The sequence below is a fragment of the Typopeltis vanoorti genome, chromosome 23 (assembly GCF_054136105.1).
Source record: "Typopeltis vanoorti isolate ZY-2024b chromosome 23, IOZ_Tvanoo_1.0, whole genome shotgun sequence".
Taxonomy (NCBI): domain Eukaryota; kingdom Metazoa; phylum Arthropoda; class Arachnida; order Uropygi; family Thelyphonidae; genus Typopeltis; species Typopeltis vanoorti.
In genome coordinates, this window is record NC_143571.1 from 61,768,398 (window position 1) to 61,787,522 (window position 19,125).

At 35.1% G+C, this 19,125-nt stretch overlaps 1 protein-coding gene across 4 annotated transcripts in view; it reads right to left on the minus strand.

Annotated features, from left to right (window-relative positions):
• Nucleotides 1–18,615, minus strand: part of LOC150093904 (lysosomal protective protein-like) — a 149,363-nt gene extending 130,748 nt beyond the window's left edge. Inside the window, exons 1-2 of one of the 4 annotated variants that reach the window (XM_090412578.1) lie at nt 18,429–18,615; nt 849–1,012 (exon numbers count right to left, since the gene is read on the minus strand). In XM_090412578.1, the coding sequence (XP_090268704.1) occupies nt 849–1,003 (155 nt within the window). In that variant the 5' untranslated portion in view covers nt 1,004–1,012; nt 18,429–18,615. Of the gene's footprint in view, nt 1–848; nt 1,013–13,237; nt 13,384–15,679; nt 15,827–18,428 lie in introns of those variants that run through there. The other 3 variants (XM_090412580.1, XM_090412579.1, XM_090412581.1) reach the window with 3 other exon arrangements.
• Between the last annotated feature and the right edge of the window lie 510 nt (nt 18,616–19,125).

Sequence of the window (19,125 nt, forward strand, 5' to 3'; positions counted from 1 at the left end):
ATGAATGGGGGGTGTTGTCAGTTTAATGCAGCAAAATGTAAGGTCTCGAGGTTTGGGAAATATCGATGGGATGCTGCATTCTCTATGGGAGGAGTTATACTGGAGGAAGTAGGGGAGACAAGAGATCTGGGGTTGATGATCGATGGAAACCTGAAATTTAGGGGACATATTGCAAAGGTGGTGAAGGTAACACAGAGGATTGCTGCAATTATGAGAAGGACACTGACCTGCAGAGATAAAAGGGTTTACCCTTTCCACACTTAGACTATTGTTCTCAGATTTGGTCCCCAGAATTTGAAGGGGATAAATTAACTGTGGAAAGGATACAAAGACGGATGACAAAGATGGTTTCAGGACTGTACAAGGATAGTTATGAGGATCAGCTGAGGGAATGTGGACTGCAGAGTTTGGTGGATAGAAGAAGGAGAGGTGATATGATTGAGACTTTTAAACTGTTGAGAGGTGGTTACAGGGTTGACACTGGAGAGTTCTTTTGCTTGGTTGAACAGCAGGAATTAGAGTGATGATAAGAGGCCATCCCTGGAAGTTACGAAAGGAAACTGATTGCAAGAGGGTGAGAAGTGGTTTCTTTGCATAGAGGGTGGTTGAACCATGGACTGCATTGCCTGATGGAGTGGTGAGAGTGAGAGCAGTTAATGAGTTTAAGGAGTGGTATGATAGACTGTGTTTCTTAGGATGGAACTCCTATGATGAGTCTTTTGACTCCATGGAGGCCTGAATAATAATAATAATAACAATAATAATTGAAATAAAATACTCAAAGATAACTTGTCAATTACAGAATACCATAATAAAAAAATTTAATATTTAATTTTTTCTGTATTTACCAATAGTGCAAAAATTTTTCCTTAGAAGCATTCAAATATCCAGAATATTGCCTAAAGTTGGGTTTGGAAGAGAGCCCTGGAAGATCAAATATTTCATCTGGATTTCCTGATATACTACTAACTAGAGCTAAAAAGATTACTATATGTGCCCACATGTTTTATTGCTGAAATAAAATAAACCATATAATAAGTTCAAGAATTAATCTCTTTTTATTTTTAGCTGAAATAAACCAAAGTAATGAAAATAGAAAAACAAAAAAGTGCATCACTTATCCCAAATCAATGTAAATACTCAAAACCAATATAGTAACAGGCTGCCTCACCAATACGTTGGGTGTCCACTTATTGTGATTAATTGTGACAAAGAAACTTAGCAACCTTTAGATCATTTTATAGATATTAAAATCTGTGTTCAATAAGTTCATCACTTTCAGCATGCTCAATGATGAATAAGGTTCATTTTCAAATTCATACACTTTTTAGGTTCACTAGTTTTGATTTTGTTTGAAACATTCACTTGACATTTCAAAAGATGAAAGCATCAAAACTAGGCTAAGTTCAATCAAAAATCTTCCAATCACATCAATACTCACTTTTAAGAATTAAACTGTTCAAAATACTAAACCATGAATGTATATTTGTACTTTATGAGTGCAACCACCTGAATGAGTGTCATGTGCAATACACGACCACAAAATGTTTTATTCATTTTTGCTTTGGTGCAGTGGCAGTTTTCGTGGCTTGAAATCGTGGGATGCTGCAACTTTTGAAATATCGTGTTTGGATAAAATATCAAAATTATGGTAAAAATCTTGACAAGTAGCAGACTGATTTGGAGGAAAATTGTAGATAGGAAGTTAGTAATGATGTAATTTTTTTCATGTAGTACTGTCATATCCTGTATCCCCCTTGAGGGTACATGGCAGGAATTTGATGATGATGATGATGATGATGATGGTAAAAAATTAAAAAAAAAAAAAAATTAAACATGAAAAAATAGTGTTTATTATCGATAAAATTATACAGTTTGATATAATTCAAAATTACTTAAAAATAAAATATATTCTTCTTGTTTTGTTAGCTGATTATTATGATTTTTATCTGATTTTATGTTTTGTTTCATGAAAAATTATTGTTTATTATCGATAAAATTACAGTTTAGTATAATTCAAAATTACTTAAAAATAAAATCCATTATGATAACCCCAATAATATTCTAAATTAAAAATTGTAATAAACGTTATATCTTTAATTGTAATGTCCAAATATTTAAAGAGACAGAGTAAACACGATAAGCACTACGAACACTCTACTACTGGTGCAAACTGCATATAAACACCAGTGGAACTGCCCGACGGAGAGTGACGCATTATGCTAATAGCTCGCATTTCACTATGATGTGCATATGCTTGGCACGTAGCAAATACTAGCAATATGACACTGTGGTACACACAGTGCTGCTGGCGTCCTTCACCCTCCTAAGTGCTACAAGATGGATTTTTTATTTTTTATACAAAATAAGAGAATTGTATAGGATTGTTGATGATAAAATTAAATATTACAAGCAAATATAAATAAATTAATAAATATATTTATATATCGAGAAAAATTGGGAGTGGGTGCTGCAGTTCCTATGCACAAACCGCCACTGCTTTGGTGTTACCCACACAATATATCATATATTTCTAATATTCATATATTACCCACACAATATATCATACATCTTCATTAAGAGATCAAATGGATGCAGAATGAAATTAAGAAAATTCGGGTAAAAACTATTAAAACTAATCATGATGGCACAAAAGAGTTAACGAAAGATGAGAGAGTGGCGTTATATGGCAACTCCATTATTAAAGGTGTGTTGGATGATAGAATGCACAAGGTATGTTTTCCAGGCGGTAAAATGAGTAGAGTGATTGAGGCATTGGATAGGAGTAAGCGAGCAAGGGAGTTGATGGTTTTAATCGGCATGAATGATTTGACAGAGGAAAAACAACAAGTCAGAATGGATGTCAGGAGGCTGCTTAGAAGGATAAAAGAGAATAGTGTGACAGGAAGGGTAGTCAGAGTGTTGCCTAGGTATGACTGTGGTGAGATGAGGTGGAGAGCAAGGATTATGAATATGCTGGCTGAAATATGTGAGGAGATGGGAGTACAGATTGTTAATGTGTGGAATGAGTTTGAAGAAAGAAGTGAACTGTATGGGAGCAATGGACTGCATTTGAATGGTTATGGTGTGAGTTGCATGGAGAGACTGCTGCTGGAAGGTAGAGAAGTGAGTAGAGTGAGAGAGAATGAATCAGATCAAGCGGGAAGTGATGTGGAAGAGCAGGAGAGTAAGACAGGAGAGATTGAAGAGGTGGTTATGAATGAGGAAGTGGAGTATAGAAAATGAGAGAATGGGTGTGCAAGAGAAGCAAGGAAACGGGGAGGCTCAGGGTTGACAGGGGTACACAGCATGAGAAAGATGGATGCTCCGAGAGGAGGTGAGAGCATGTGTAGACAGGAAAGAAATGGGATGACCTGGGATCAAGAGGATACAGTTGGAATTGAAAAGGATTTTAAAATAAATAAGCAGAAAGGGAAATGGTCCCAGTCGAGCATGGAGAGATCACATCGAATGAGTGGTATCAGTGGAACAAGCAGTAGATCTAGAAATGAGCTGTTGTGTTTGTACAAATGCTAGAAGTATAACAAACAAGGAGGCAGATGAAATGGTTGCATTAATTGCGTCTGTTCACCCAAAGATTGTCGGAATAAGTGAGACATGGTTGGAAGAGGATGACATCCTGACAGGAATAGAGATGGAAGGGTATATAATAGAGATGTAATAGAACAGTAATAGAGATGGAAGATGTGTTTCGTGAGGATGGAAGGGGTAAAAAGGGAGGAGGGAGTGCTATTGATGATGGAGAAAGAGTTATGTCCATACCAGTGGCGACTGGTGAAAATTTTAAGTGGGGATGCTGCATATATAAAAAAAAAACTTTTTTTTCCCTAATCAGTAACAAATTTATTAATACATAAATTTACATATTAAAAATTGCTTTATTAAAAATATTTCATCCTCACCACAAACAAACACCAATAATAAAAGTTTCGTATCAATAGCAATGACAAGCATAAACGAATATCGGCGTTAGATCGTAGTGCATTTGTTTCGTGTAATGATAATTGAAAAAAAATAATTCTTTTCATATTTTCAACAGTGACTCTTCATAATTCAGCCTTGTATCTATAATAAATAAATAATTATATGTAATTTTAACAAAATAAAATAAGATTGACAAAAAATAGTTCACCATACACACACACCAATAATAAACTTTTCATATCTCACAGAAATAACATGCATAAGGATACTAAAGATACACTGCTGATTGGGCAATGTGGGAATGATGTAATGTGCAATGCCAAGTGCAAACGAATATCGGCATTAGATCGCAGTGCATCTGTTTCGTAATCTAAAGCGTTAATAAAACAATTCCAATTATTAACTATTCAATCAATGTCAAAACATAACTGTAACCTTTAACATGTTGTATTGCATTTATATAATGTTGTAAGCATTGTTATTATTTATAATAACAAACAAAATTTAAATTTTTCATTTTTTTCTTCGGGGTGCTGTAGTGCCGTAGTGCTTATGTACCAGCCGCCACTGGTCATACAAAGTAGAGATGCAAGAGGGAAATAGTGCCATAAGTTTTGAGGCATGATGTGAGATAGAGGTGAATGGAATCAAATACTTGGTAGTTGGAGATTGTTATAGACCAGGTAATGTGAATGGTGGTGATAATGAAATGTATAATCAAATTAGTCAAGCAAATAAGAAAGGGTGATCATTATGGGTGATTTTAATTATAGCAATATAGACTGGAATGATGAGATAACAACTGAAAGTAAAGATAATGAGTTTCTTGAGTTTTTGAGGGATAACTACCTCAGACAGTATGTAACAGTGGGCATGCGAGGATTGAAGGTCTTGGATTTGGTCATCTCATCAGAGGATGTAATTATAAATGAGGTGTCAAATCATCCACCAATTGGTGAGAGTGACCATGAGGTGATTATCAGCAGTGTCAGGACCTCTGTGAGAAAAGGGCATATGTGGAACTACAAGGGGGGGGGGGGATCATGAAGAGCTCAGGAGACAGCTTGCGGGTGTAGCATGGAATGGGGAGTTAGCTAGAAAAGAGATCAATGCAGCTTCTGGGATTTTCAGAAACTATCTAGTAGATGCAATGTCTAAGTGTATTCCAAGGGTTAGAAGGTTAAATAAGGTATGTGTGAGATGGATGAATAAAGAGATTAAGCATGCGATACAGAGAAAGAGGGCATTATGGAGGCAGCATAAGAGAAGTGGAAATAACCAATTCCATGAGGTCTACAAAGACCAGGCAAGGAGGGTGACCTGGTTGGTGAGGGTAGCTAAAGAGAGGCATGAATAGCAGTTAGCTAATGAAGCCAAAATGAATCCAAAGAAGTTTTTTCGATACGTAGCCAGCAAAAGAAAGAATGATTATGGAAGGATGCCATTGATAGGAGAAAATGGTATAAAGACAGCTGTTGCAGAATGTGTGGTGGAGATACTTAATGAGCAGTTCATAAAGATCTTTCAATCTTGTGAATGTGACGTCATGGAGGGATTGGTAGCAGTTGATGATGGGGGAGGAGAGACCGACTGTAAGTGAGCAAGAGGTGTATGGGGAGTTCAGTAAACTATATGTTAATAAGGCTGTTGGACTTGATGATATATCACCACGTATTCTGAAAGAATGTGCCAGGGAGTTGAGACCTGCCTTGACATATTTTTTTAATACGAGTCTTGCACTTGGTCAAGTTTCTAAGGAGTGGAAGGAGGGCAAGATTGTGCCACTTCATAAAGGAGGTGATCGAACTCGAGCATCAAACTGTAGGACTATCTGTGTGTCAGGTGTTGTGGTTAAGTTGTTGGAGAAGCTTGTGAGAACTAGGATCCAGAGTTGGGTTCATAACAATGGTATTATCTTTGATGGACAGCATGGATTTGCTAATGGGAGGTCATGTTTTAGTAATCTACTTACTTATTATAATAAAGTGACTGTTTCCTTGGACAGAGGAAAAGGATACATAGTAATATACTTGAATTTCGCAAAGGCTTTTGATAGAGTACCTAATGATAGGTTGACGGTCAATTTAGAGAAGATAAGGTTGGATATTAGATTGGTGCATTGGATTGGAGACTGGATATCTGACAGGTATCAACAAGTTGTGCATGGGGCGAGTGATATCCAGGAAAAGGAAAGTCACTGCCTCAGGGGTCTGTTTCTGGGCCATTACTGTTTAACTTGTATATTAACGACATAGTTGAAGATTTGGATGGAGATATTTAGTTGTTTGCAGATGATGCAAAATTGGGACGAACCATGAGGAGTAGTGAAGATGTTGTGGCCTTACAAAAACACTTGAATAAATTGAGTGATTGGGCACGGAAATGGGGACACGAGTTCAATGTTGCAAAATGTAAGGTTTTAAAATTTGGAAAACAAAGATGGGATGCAGAATTTATGCTTGGTGAGGATATATTGTTGGAGGTGGAAGAAATAAGAGATCTAAAAGTGATAGTGGATAAGGATCTGAAATTTAGGGGACACAGCCAAAATTGTGAAGACAACACAAAGGCTTCTGGGAATGATGCAGAGGACACTGACATGTAGAAGTAGGGAGATTCTTGTTCCGTTGTATAAGGCTTTGATTAGGCCCCACATGGACTATTGTGCCTAGATTTGGTCACACCTGGTTTTCAGAAGGATGAAGAGATGTTGGAAAGGGTCCAAAGGCGATTGACTAAGGTAGTTTCTGACCTCTGGAATGTCGAGTATGAGGAAAGATTGAGAAGATGTAATTTGCAGAGTCTGGTGGACAGGAGGAAGAGGGGAGATATGATAGAGACCTACAAGTTGGGAAGGGGTTGTTATAGGATCAATGCTGGAGAAGTTCTATAGAAAATAGTGGGAGATCAATATCAGTTTTCTGTTTTCAATCTCAGTGGACTTAGGTGGCATAGAAATATATTTAATGTTTGGAAGCTAGACAGCAAAAATAATATCATCAACATACCTGAGTCCAATATTGGGCTCAGGTATATTGATGATACTAGAGCTCATTGCTCAAAGTCTTCCATGTAAAAGTTAGCTGGGGGGGGGGGGCATTAAGGTAACTTTCAAAACTTCTACAAAATCAAAAAGGATACTGGATCATCCAAAAATCCACTGCCTACCCTGAGGTTTACAAAATCCAATGCACCTGCAAGCTCCCTGAATAAACAGGACAAACAAATACCAAATTAAATTCCTTCGCTATGGTAAAACAGGCCTGTCAGACCATGTACTCCAAACATGTGACAGAATTAATTAGGATGGCACCAAGTCTTTGAAAGAAAATTCAAATTAGCATGTGAGATGCTGATTCATCATCCTAATCTCAACAAGAATGATAGATTAGTAATTCCAAGAATCTGGAAGAGCTATCTGCAACACACATATATCCACAACATGATGGCTGAAACCTAACACAAGAAAACCTTAAGACAACAGGACTGTAGAGATTCATTTGATGAGTTCTGCTATAATTTTTTTAATCATCAGTATGAAAGTATAAAAAATGATTTATTGATTTTATTTTTATTTATTTATTAATTATTTTTTATTATTCTTTATCTATGTATTTATTTTTATTTTATTATTATTATTTTTTTTTAACAGAGGTCAGGCTAACATAAATGATTAGCAATCAGATTTAGCTTACTTTTGTGTGGTGTCATGTAGCTTGTGTTTTGTTCATATGTATGTTTTCCTGATTATGACCTCAATAGAGACTGAAATGTCAAGTGTTATTTGCTTAATTATAAATAAAGTAATTGCTTTAACATGTGCTTTTGTTTCCATAAATCCTACACAATGATTAAGGTCTTGAAGTTTGGTATCCATCAATAGGAGGTTGCATACTCTGTTGGTGGAACTGTACTAGAGGAAGTGGAGGAGGTAAGGGACATTGGGGAAGTGATTGATAAAATTTTGAAGGTTAGGGAACATATCACAATGGTGGTGAAAGTAACCCTGAGGACTGCTACAATACCAAGAAGAATGCTGACCTGAGATAAGTGACTATTGTATAAAGCCCTGATCAGGTCACATTTTGATCACTGCATGCCAATTTGGTCACTGGGATTTGAAGGGGATAAATTAAAATTGGAGAGTTTGCAGAGGCAGATAACAAATATGATATCAGACTGTACAATGTTAGTTATGAGGACAGACTTTCAGTCTATCCTCCTGTGGACTGCAGTTTGGTACACAGAAAGAGGTAATATGACTGAAACATTTTAACTGTTAAAAGTAGCTAGAGGGTTGACACTGGGGTGATCTTTCATAATTATAGACCAAGGTACAGGACAAGAATGAAGAACGGATCATCCCTGGAAGTGACAAATGGAAGTGATGAGCAAGAGGAGAGGGAGTAGCTTTTTGAATGGAGAATGGTTGAACTGTGGGATGCAATAGCTGATAGGATGGTGAGAGCATGAACAGTGGTGAATTTAAGGAGTGTTATAATACTGTGTTGCCAATGATGGGCCTACCATGATGCGTTTTGTGACTCCATGGGATTCCTGAATAATAATAATTTGCTTTCTTTGCTCTTTATTATTAGTCATGTGCTCAGATATTTTTAGCAAATGCTTGCTTTAAATTCCATTTAACAGAGAGAGAAAGCACAGCATGGAGTTTACTGCTTTAGTAATGATATGCCAAGCAAGAAAGTATGTAAGAAAGTTTTAAAAATAATTAAAATTGAGCTGCTTTTAAAGGTAAATTGTAGACTCAACTATACAAATATCAGTGAAGAAAAAAGAAACAAATTGAAAACAAGAACCAAACCTTGTTTTGGTTCTTGTTTTCTGAAGAAGCCAATTTTCTGAAGAAACTCTGAAGAAGACAATGACTGATTCATCTAGGGAGGTATGTGGTGAAGTTATTTGCAAGGATAGAAAAATATCATAAGAACAGCATGGTGGATACAAGAAGTTAAAGAAGCAGTCCTGGAAAAGAAGAAAGTATAATGTTCTTATCTAATAAGCCAGCTGATGCCCTAAAAGAATACAGAGAACATTGTAAGAAGGCTAAACTATGTGTAAAAGTAGCTAAACAAGTCATGGTTAGACTTCAGTAAGTGTATGGAAAATAAATCTCAAGAAGATGGCAAAATGTTCTGGAGGCTATTGAAGAAGCTTAAAAATGGAGGAAAGAGTATTCTAAAAGAAATCAAAGATGATACAGATTACATGAAAACTGAAGGTAAGGATATCCTAAATGTCTTCAGTAATTTCCTTGAAAGACTGTTAAATGAACCAAGCAGTGATAGAAATGTACAAGAAAAATTTTTCAAAAGGAATGCAAATAGGAGTATGTATCGATACCTGATCAAAAACTTGAAATGTTGAACGGCAGTGGAGTTGATGATATTCAACTAGAAATGCAAGTATAGAGGTATAAAAGTTTTGCAATAGCTACACTGCATAATTCAGAGGGCCTTGGTCAGGAGGTCTAATTTCCAATGATTGGAGTAGAGCTCTCATAGCAACCATCTATAAAGAAGGGAATAAAGTTGAAAGTGAGAATTATAGAAGAATTTCTCTAAGTATTCCAGTAAGATTTATGCAAGTATACTTGAAAAGAAGTTGAGAAAGATTGTGGAAGAGAAACTTAAGAAGAACAAGCTGGGTCAGGCCAAATAGAGGTTTTCAAGATCAGATTTTCACAAGAGAAATAATTGAGAAATTATGGGAATATGACAAGGATCTGTACTTTATGTTCTTTAGATCTGGAAAAGGCATACAAAGCTTTTCAAAATGTTAAAATTATATGGTGTGAATGGAACTGGAACATTACACAGAGCAATGCATAGTCCATATTTTAAGTTGTCAATCAGCAGTTAGAATTCAAGGAAATACAGGAAGATAGCTTGATGTAAAATCAGGGGGTTAGAAAAGGATGCACATTATCTCTACTCTTATTCTTCATCTATACGGATCACATTATGAAAGAAAGTGGCATTAGGCCTGATATTAGAATTGGATATAACAGCTGTAAAAAATCCGGGATGAAAATCAGCAAAAAATACCAAAACTATGAAAATAGGCACGAGCATAAAAAAACTTCACCTGCATTCTAAATGGAGATCCTATAGAACAAGTTAAATATTTCAGTTATCTAGGCAATTTTTAGTGACAATGTCAGGATGAATTTGGAAATAGATAACAGAATAAGTAAAGCTGGTGTGGTGGGTAGCCAGCTGAATAAATTTATATGAAATAAGAAAGAAATTAGGCAGAACACCAAACTAGCAGTATACAAAACAGTGTTAAACCAGTTTTAAGTTATTATTATTATATGCAACTCCAAGGCGTCCTTAGACTCATTGAAGGAGGCCCTGAACATCATGTCAAGGAAAACAACTATTCAGCATCCACACAGTATCTATTATACTTTGCTTAGAACTCATTTAGAGTCATGGCACCCACAACAAACTCGAGCAGCTTATTCTACTCATTCACCACTCTCCAAGTAAAAAACCTAGTTCTAACACCTTTGCTAACTACACTTTTGCTCAGTTTCCATAGATGGCCCTTGTTCTCCCACCACCACACCTGTTCTGAAAAATTTCCTCTGAATTAATGTTGTAAAAATCCTTCAGTAATTTGAATATCTCAATCATATCACTCCTTTTCTGCCTATCAACCAATTTCTGTAACCCACAGATCTTCAACCTGTTCTCATAAGGTTCATTCCATAGACCAGCTATCATCTTGGTCACTCGCCTCTGGATCCTCTCTACCTTCTCTCCATCAAGAAGCAACCCTGGCAACCAGATCTGGGCACGGTAGTCAAATTGGGTTCTTATCGAGGTTCGATAAAGAGGAACAATAACTTGCTTGTCAAAGTATTCTTCAGTAATCAAATGATCTGATTTAGCCACTTTTGCAATGTGCCCCCTAAACTTTAAATCCCTATACACCAACACTACTAAATCCTTGGCCTCGTCAATCTCGTGGAGTACAGTTCCACCAATGTGGTATACTGCTACTAATCTTTTCACCCCAAAATGCATAACCTTACACTTTGCCACATTAAACTGACATCCATTCTCCTTAACCCAGTCTACCAATCTATCCAAATCATAATGCAAAATTTTGACATCATGTGCATTCACTTTTGCTCTACCCAACTTTGCATCATCAGCAAACGTGTGAACAGTTCCTCTCAGATCCTTTCCTATATCGTTAATGAACAAATTAAATAGCAGTGATCCAAGAACAGAACCCTGCAGCACACCACTAGTCGCAGGCCTTCTTTTGGACTCTACTCCTGAATAAACTACTCTCTGATATCTCTCCGTCAACCACCCTCCTATCGATCTCACCAACCCTATATCCATCCCCATATGCTGCAGTTTACTGATTAGGATTCCATGTGGTATCCTGTCAAAGGCCTTAGCAAGGTCCAGCAGTATCACTGTAAACCCATTACCCTTATCCAGTTCGGCTGTCACTGTGTTATTAAACATGAGCAAGTTACTGAGGCATGATCAACCTTCCACAAAAACCATGCTTTCCCCCATACAGTATCCCATTTTCATCTATCCATTCCTGAATTTTTCTCATGACTACTTTCTCCAAAACCTTGACAACGATTCCTGATCGGTAAGTAATTTGCAACAGTAGTCTTGGAACCTCCCTTATGCAATGAAACTATTTCCCCCCCCCCTCTGGACTAACCCAGACCCGAGACTCAAATTAAACAAAATGGTCAAGAACACTGATAATTCTTTTACCGCTTCACGTAAGACCCGAGCTGGTATACCATCCAATCCCACAAATGTATTCACGTTAAGGTTTTGTAATATACTATTCACCTCAATTCCTGTATAAGCTATTGGTTCCCTAATTTCTGCAATATCACCACCTGGATGATATATTATTTTCACAGAGTGCTCGCTTAGTAAATCTACTATTTCAACCGATTCAGTTACCTCCCTACCATCAGCATTGCTTAAAATCATTCTGCTGTATACATTTTTTCTTTTACTTGCAGCATATCAAAAGAACTGTTTGGGATTCTCTTTAGCTTGTGTTGCTAATTTCCTTTCATAATCTGCTTTTGCTTTTCTTACCACACTAGTTACCCTTCTGGCCTGTACTTTATACTGTTCATGTGCCTGCAGGCGACCTTTCTCCTTAAATTCCCTCCACAGTTTTTTATTTTTATTTTTTATTGCAGCTCAAGCTTAATGGTGTTATTCATCCATTTAATCTCCACTTGATTTACTATCTGGACTCTAGGTATGCAGTCAGCCATTACCTCCTTCAAATTTTCCTTTATAACTTCCCATGCACTATTAATATCCAGCCCTTGCAGTTTTACATGCCATGGCACCGAACCAAGCAATCTCTTAAACTTGTCATACTTACCAGCCTGGTAATTTCACATGTACCCTGTCTTAATTGAAAATTCCACACATTTAGCTACCTTCCAGGTCAAGACCTTATGATCACTCTCACCAATTGGTGGCAACGTGGTCATATTCATTACAGTCAAATTCTCAGATGCAATTACTAGGTCAAGCACTCTTGAACCACTAGTATATTCCATTACTTGCAGCCTCAGGTAGTTATCCCTTAGTAACTGCATAAAATCCATTTCCTTCCTTCCATGTCCTCTCCTCCTTCCAATCAATGTTACCGTAGTTGAAATCCCTCATAATAATTACCTGTCCTCTACTCATTAAATCTATTTGCCTATGCATACTATCTCCATCATTTAATCCATTGTCTGGTCTATAGCAGCATCTAAATGTATATTTTGTTCTACTGGCCTCAATCTCACACCAAATAGCCAAATGGATTTGAGAATTGGATTAGAATTGAAAAATGGAGGTAAAATTGTTGATAGGAGATTAATAATGTAAATTTAATCATGTAGTGCTATCATAGTAACCTGAACATCCCCTTAGGGATACATATCAGGAAACCGATGATAGTGATTATGATAGACATTGTCAATGATGAGTCTTATGACTCCATGGGATTCCGAATAATAGTTTATTTTCTTAATAACACTTTATTATCTGTCATGTGATGAAATATTTTTAGCAGATACATGCTTTAAATTCCATGTGACCAAGAGAGAAAGCACACAGCATGAAGTTCACTGCTTTAGTAATTACATGACAAGTTAGTGAATGTTATCTTACATAAAAGAACAACAAATAAATAATAAAATGGTATGTATTGATGAGAATTGACTCCCTTGGAAAATTGCAAATATGCATGACAAACAATCCCTCACCTGTGGAATGTCACCGCGCAACCAACTGGAAATATGGATAATCCTTAGTTTTTGAATTACTCCATTTTTCAGAAGGGACTCTTTCCTCTTCAACGGTCTGGTTTTTAACATTGAAGTCTATGGGGGACCGCTGTGCACATCATGATGCGTTAGTGGTGCATCGTCTTCGTTCGCAAGTGAAAGTGAGTCACCGGAAGGGGGATGAAGCGGATGGATTATAAGACAAAAATATAAGAAAATCTCCAAATGCTATTTTGTTTTTATTACAAGAGAAACATTAATGCAAAACGATTACATAATAATATTAATCAAACGTTTGCTCTATGGGCATATCGCACAATAAAACTGTTAATTAAATTTAAATTAATTAAGAGTTGTAAATTTAAATTATATATAGTGTCCGTCTCTATCGATATAGTTGCTAGACCAACCAATCTTTCTTGGGTCATTGCTGTTCGCAAATAATTTTTAATCAGTTTAAGCTTGGAAAAACTTCTTTCAGCGCTTGCTACGCTAACAATTCCTGCAGGGGAGAATGATTATCGGAATAATGAATTGCAGGTAACCCTCGTATAACGCGGATGTTAGGTTCCATAGAAATGCCCGTTATATAAATCGCGTTATACGAGACTCAGATCACATACAAAAAGTAGGATTATGTTCCGAAATCGTTTTTTTTTTTTTAAATAAAAAAAAAAGTATATAAACAACAATGACATATCCAACAAAAAAAAAATATTTTTATTTAATTCAGGTAATTCATGTAAGTTAAGAAAACATAAACTATGACACAAATACATAGTATAAAATTATAAAAATTACAAATTGTAATTAAGCTTCATTGCACGTAATGCATAAATGTTTTAGGCAAAATAAAAATAAGTGCATATTTTAATCTTTCATAACACGAGGATTTGAGGATCGGTTAATAAACATTAGTTTTGTCATGTAGGAGCTGATCTTTCATTTTTCGAAATATAGGTGCGTTTTGGCATTTTTTCCAATATAACCCGGATTCATCAGCATTGAACACCTGCTCTGCATTATAAATGTTTATAAATTTTGAGAGTTTTTTGTTTAATAAGATTTTCATCCAAAGGAATTTTCTTTTGAGTGCATCTTCTTTCCAAATCATTAGAGATTTCTTCATTTTTCTCTTAGGAAATTGCGTACACGAGCAACGAGCTTTGCACTTACCATTGACCCAGCAATAAACCCTTTCTTGCATTTTATCTTCATTGTGTTTGATTGTTTGAAATGTTGATTCATTTAAATTCAAAGTCCTTACAACAACTGATTTTTCTCAATTTTTCAGCCATCCATGATTTTAATTTTTTTTCCTTCGAGACGAATTTTCTTTTCGATATTCATTTTTTCCCTTTCAATGCAATTTGTGGCCATTACTTATAAAAATATTTTTTTTTACATAAAAAAGCATTACATATTAATTATGTATGTAACTCACCAGAAAATAAAGTGCTCGGCTTGAGATAACACACTTATGATTTTTAATACGCTTTCCTGGCAGAAAACGACAATTTTCAACAATAAACACTTTATACGGATATAATTGACGTACATGCGTGCTAAAGAGTGTTTCCCCTAATACCTGCGCGATACGGGCAGACACAAATTTAACGAAGATAAAATTTGATTTTTAAGTCGCACGGTGAAAAATATACGAAGAAATAAAGGGTTACTACAATTTCTAGACTGTGTTTTTGTCAAAACCGCGTTGTATAAGAGTACCGCGTTATACGAGGGTTGCCTGTACTGACCATTTAAAACTATATATTTAGAAATTTATGTACATTTAATCATACAAATACAACATTTATTTTACAAATGATATTCTATCTTTTTCAATTTAGCTACCTGAATACAAATTCTACCCTACGATTCTTCTTTATGAACTGGTCAATAACATCGTCATAAAAAGTTGGTTGTAACTTAATTTTTCCAAGCAACGCGCACACTTGTAAAGGCTGGCTAGAGCCTACATTGACTGCGTATGGCCTGTGTTTAAGCAACAGAGTGACACGACGTGAAATGGCTATGCGCGCGCATGAAATCACAGTGCTGCTGCGAGGACCTGGAAGCTCCTACAACCGAGCAAGCCAAGGTAGCTTTGACTAGACCAGGGGAGCGGAACCTTTTTAGTATCAAGGGCGAAAATTGCTAATTTAAAAACTTCCACGGGCGACTGGCAAATTTTAACTCTTATGTATGGTAGTGTCCAATATATATCTCAATAAGTAAATGTGCGACATTCTCATCTGATATGGTAACTTTTAATTACAATTGTGTAGACATATAATTATAACAATCAAGCAAAGGTTATATTTAATTTATTTAAAAAATTATATTTATTTATTTTCACTGGGAACTTTATTAAAGCAATAATAGCATAATAAATATTTCATCAAAGTTAATGAAGCTTACCTTTAATAAACCTTTTAGTGAGAAGGCTGAAACTGATTTTTTTTTTTTTTGTGAAAGCTTAGAAATATTAGCCGCCGTTGATGAGACGGCTACCCGTAGTTCATTTGCAAGATTTTCGTCAGTGAGTCTTGTACGAAGGTGATTTTTGCCAGACTTAATTTTGAAAAAAATTGCTCGCATTGATAAATGGTAGAAAACTGAGAAGCTATTTTCAAGGTATTATTTTTTAAAGAAGGGAATTTTTCAGAATCAATACATTTGTAAAAGTCCAATATAGGCAGATTACTATATTTTGATCTCAAAGTGTTATACATCAGCAAAGGAGCGAATTGAAATAGACTCGCGGGCAAAATTTCGCCCGCGGGCGAGGATTTCCCCACCCCTAGACTAGAAGATCAAGCTTCGGCCTTCGATACACAACGCAAAGCTCAATTATTGCAGCGCAAGCTTAAGATGTCTTCTATCTACAAAAATAAAAGCCTAAATGGACTGCTTATAAATGCATGCATTTATTAACAAATAAATATTACTTCTTTCTCAATTAATGAGCTTGCGCAGCAAGCATGGAGGATTGGTCACCGAATTCCTGTTAGCGTAGCGACGGCGCCAACCGTCGCTACGCTAACAGGAACGAGCCGTAGAGAAGAGCACTATATATAATACAAAAATAAAAACATGTTTAGTATTCTAATTTGGAATATTTTTTGATCATCCCTTAGAGCAGTGTTTCCCAACCTGTGGTCCGGGTCCTATAATCATTTAAAAATTGATTAAAAATTTAATCAATTTTTAAAATGATTATAGGTCTGATGAAACTTTCAAAGAAATTGTAGAAAGCTAAAATTAATTGCAGCAAAATTTGACGCAGAATCTGTATTTTGTGGTAGTAGACCACTAAGGCGACGTAAAAAAACAACACAATTTGATTACGAACATGAAAATGAAAATGTAGTAGATCCTGAAATTTCATTTAAAGTAAATTTTTTTCTCTGCATAATAGATCAAACATTAGAATCTTTGCAGGAAATATTTACCTTATTAATAGAACATATGAATTCATTTCAGTTTTTGTATTTGTTAAGTACTTCACAAAATAAAGAATATTTATTATCTTGTAAAAAGTTACGACAAAAATTAAAACATGAGAATCATTCAGACATTCACGCAGACGATTTATGCGAAGAAATTTTACGCTGTCAACCATTTATTTCTAATTTTAAAAACGATATATATCAGATAATTCAGTATATTTATTCAAACGACTTAATCGCATTTTATCCAATTGCTCTTCGGATTCTTTTGTCATTACCGGTATCTGTAGCATCTGCGGAACGGTCCTTTCCTAAACTTAAAATTATTAAAAAGTACTTGCGCTCCACAATGGTACAAGACAGACTTTCAAATCTTGCCATTATATCAATAGAGTCAGATATTTTGGATCAACTTGATATACATATTATTATTCAAGAATTTTCATTATTGAAAACTAGAAAAGTTCAATTCATTAAGTGATTGTTCTTTCTGTTTAAATATTTATTTACCTATTTCTTTACTAAATAATGTTCAATATGTTCCTATTATACATACTGGAAAGTTTATCTGTTTCTTATTTATAGCTATACAAAGTGCAAATGACAAAGTGATTTTCTTGCCAAATAAAATGTAGTTAATTTAATTTTGTACCAAAAATATTTAATATTTTTGTTTTTATAAAACTAAGTTTATCTGTTAATTTACGTTAAACTATATAAGGTGCAATTCGCAAATGATTTCCTTGCCAAATAACAAAAATTACTTTATTTTTTTCCAAATTATTTTTGTTGTTTTTTTCTGGGTGTGCGTGTGGGGGGGGGGGAGCACTAACTAAAGTTTTGCACACAGGTGCGCGGGATAGTTTATTTTCATTAAACTTCATCTTACGCAACATGTAAATGTTGCTCACACCTGTTGTTCACACCTGGCCTAATTGATATGTTCATATTCTCCGGAATATCTCCATTTATAACAGTATTGCATTGTCATAAATGACACATTTAGTGTTGCAAAATTGTAATTTATTACTTCAACTTTATGATATGTAAAATATAAAAAATTTCCATTTTGGATTTTATGGGGGCCGCGGTGAATTAACATTCGCTACAGGGGGGGTTCGCGACATCAAAAAGGTTGGGAAACACTGCCATAGACTAGAGAATAGCACTATATATAATACAAAAATAAAAACATGTTTATTATTCTAGTTTGGAATTTTTTTTAATCATCCCTTAGAGAATAGCACTATATATAATATATAATACAAAAATAAAAACATGTTTAATTTTCTAAATTGGAATCTTTTTTAATCCCGTAGTGAATAGCACTATATATAAAATAGCGAATAGCACTATATATAATATATAATACAAAAATAAAAACATGTTTAGTATTCTAAATTGGAATTTTTTTATCATCCCGTAGAGAATAGTACTATATATATCCCCTCCTCTCAAAGAATGGTTATGGAATATTCACACACCTAATGAACTCAGATGATGGTCATTCTAAAACTTCCTCAAAATTTGTACAGAACCTCCTAGCAATCAAAAGAAATTGGAATATACATTATGCAGGGATTTCTGAGTTCACTTTTATCCGCTTAGTGACCTTCGCTAATTCTTAATCATTCAGAATAACAGTCATAACAGTTACCAGCATTAGTTGTTAAAGCTTGCCGCTAATTATTAACATTAATCATCAGGAAAAAACTTACCTACTTATTATTCAAAATCAAAATTAGCTGATTTGCTTATGCCAATGCAGTTTTAGTAAATAAAAATAAGAATGTCTGGCTGGAATTTATTATCTCGAGTTATATTCTAAACTAATTGCGTTCAACTATGCAAAGCATGTGACATGTCTCACGACCATGTTTCCTTACAATGATGAAATCGCAGAAACTATGCTTGCCGCTAGGGATTGAACTTGGTCTTATGACAGATGCAGAGAAAGGGGAGTACAAGATTAAAGTCTATTTGATATTTTTTTAAAAGATATTTCGCACACGTGATAACTTCGAGATAGAGAAGAAAACAAAAGAAGTTGAGTGAACATTGGTTCAACTTAAAGATTTCTGAAAACTGATAATTAATCAGCTGCATTTTACTTGACTGAAGTTCGCCATAATCACATAAAAATAAAATAAAATAATGAAAAAGAAAAAAAAAAGATCATGAACCCAGCGCATGCACTACCAGAGGCAAAGACGGAATCTCTTTTCCTCCCTCTCAATCGCTAATGTAAAAAGTAATTATATATATATATATATATATATATATATATATATATATATATATATATATATATTGACTACAACCGAGACTAGAATAACAATTAAATTTATTCAAAACGCAACATGTTTCATCGGATTGTCCGACTTTTTCAGGCGTGGGAACATAGAAAGCAAGTAA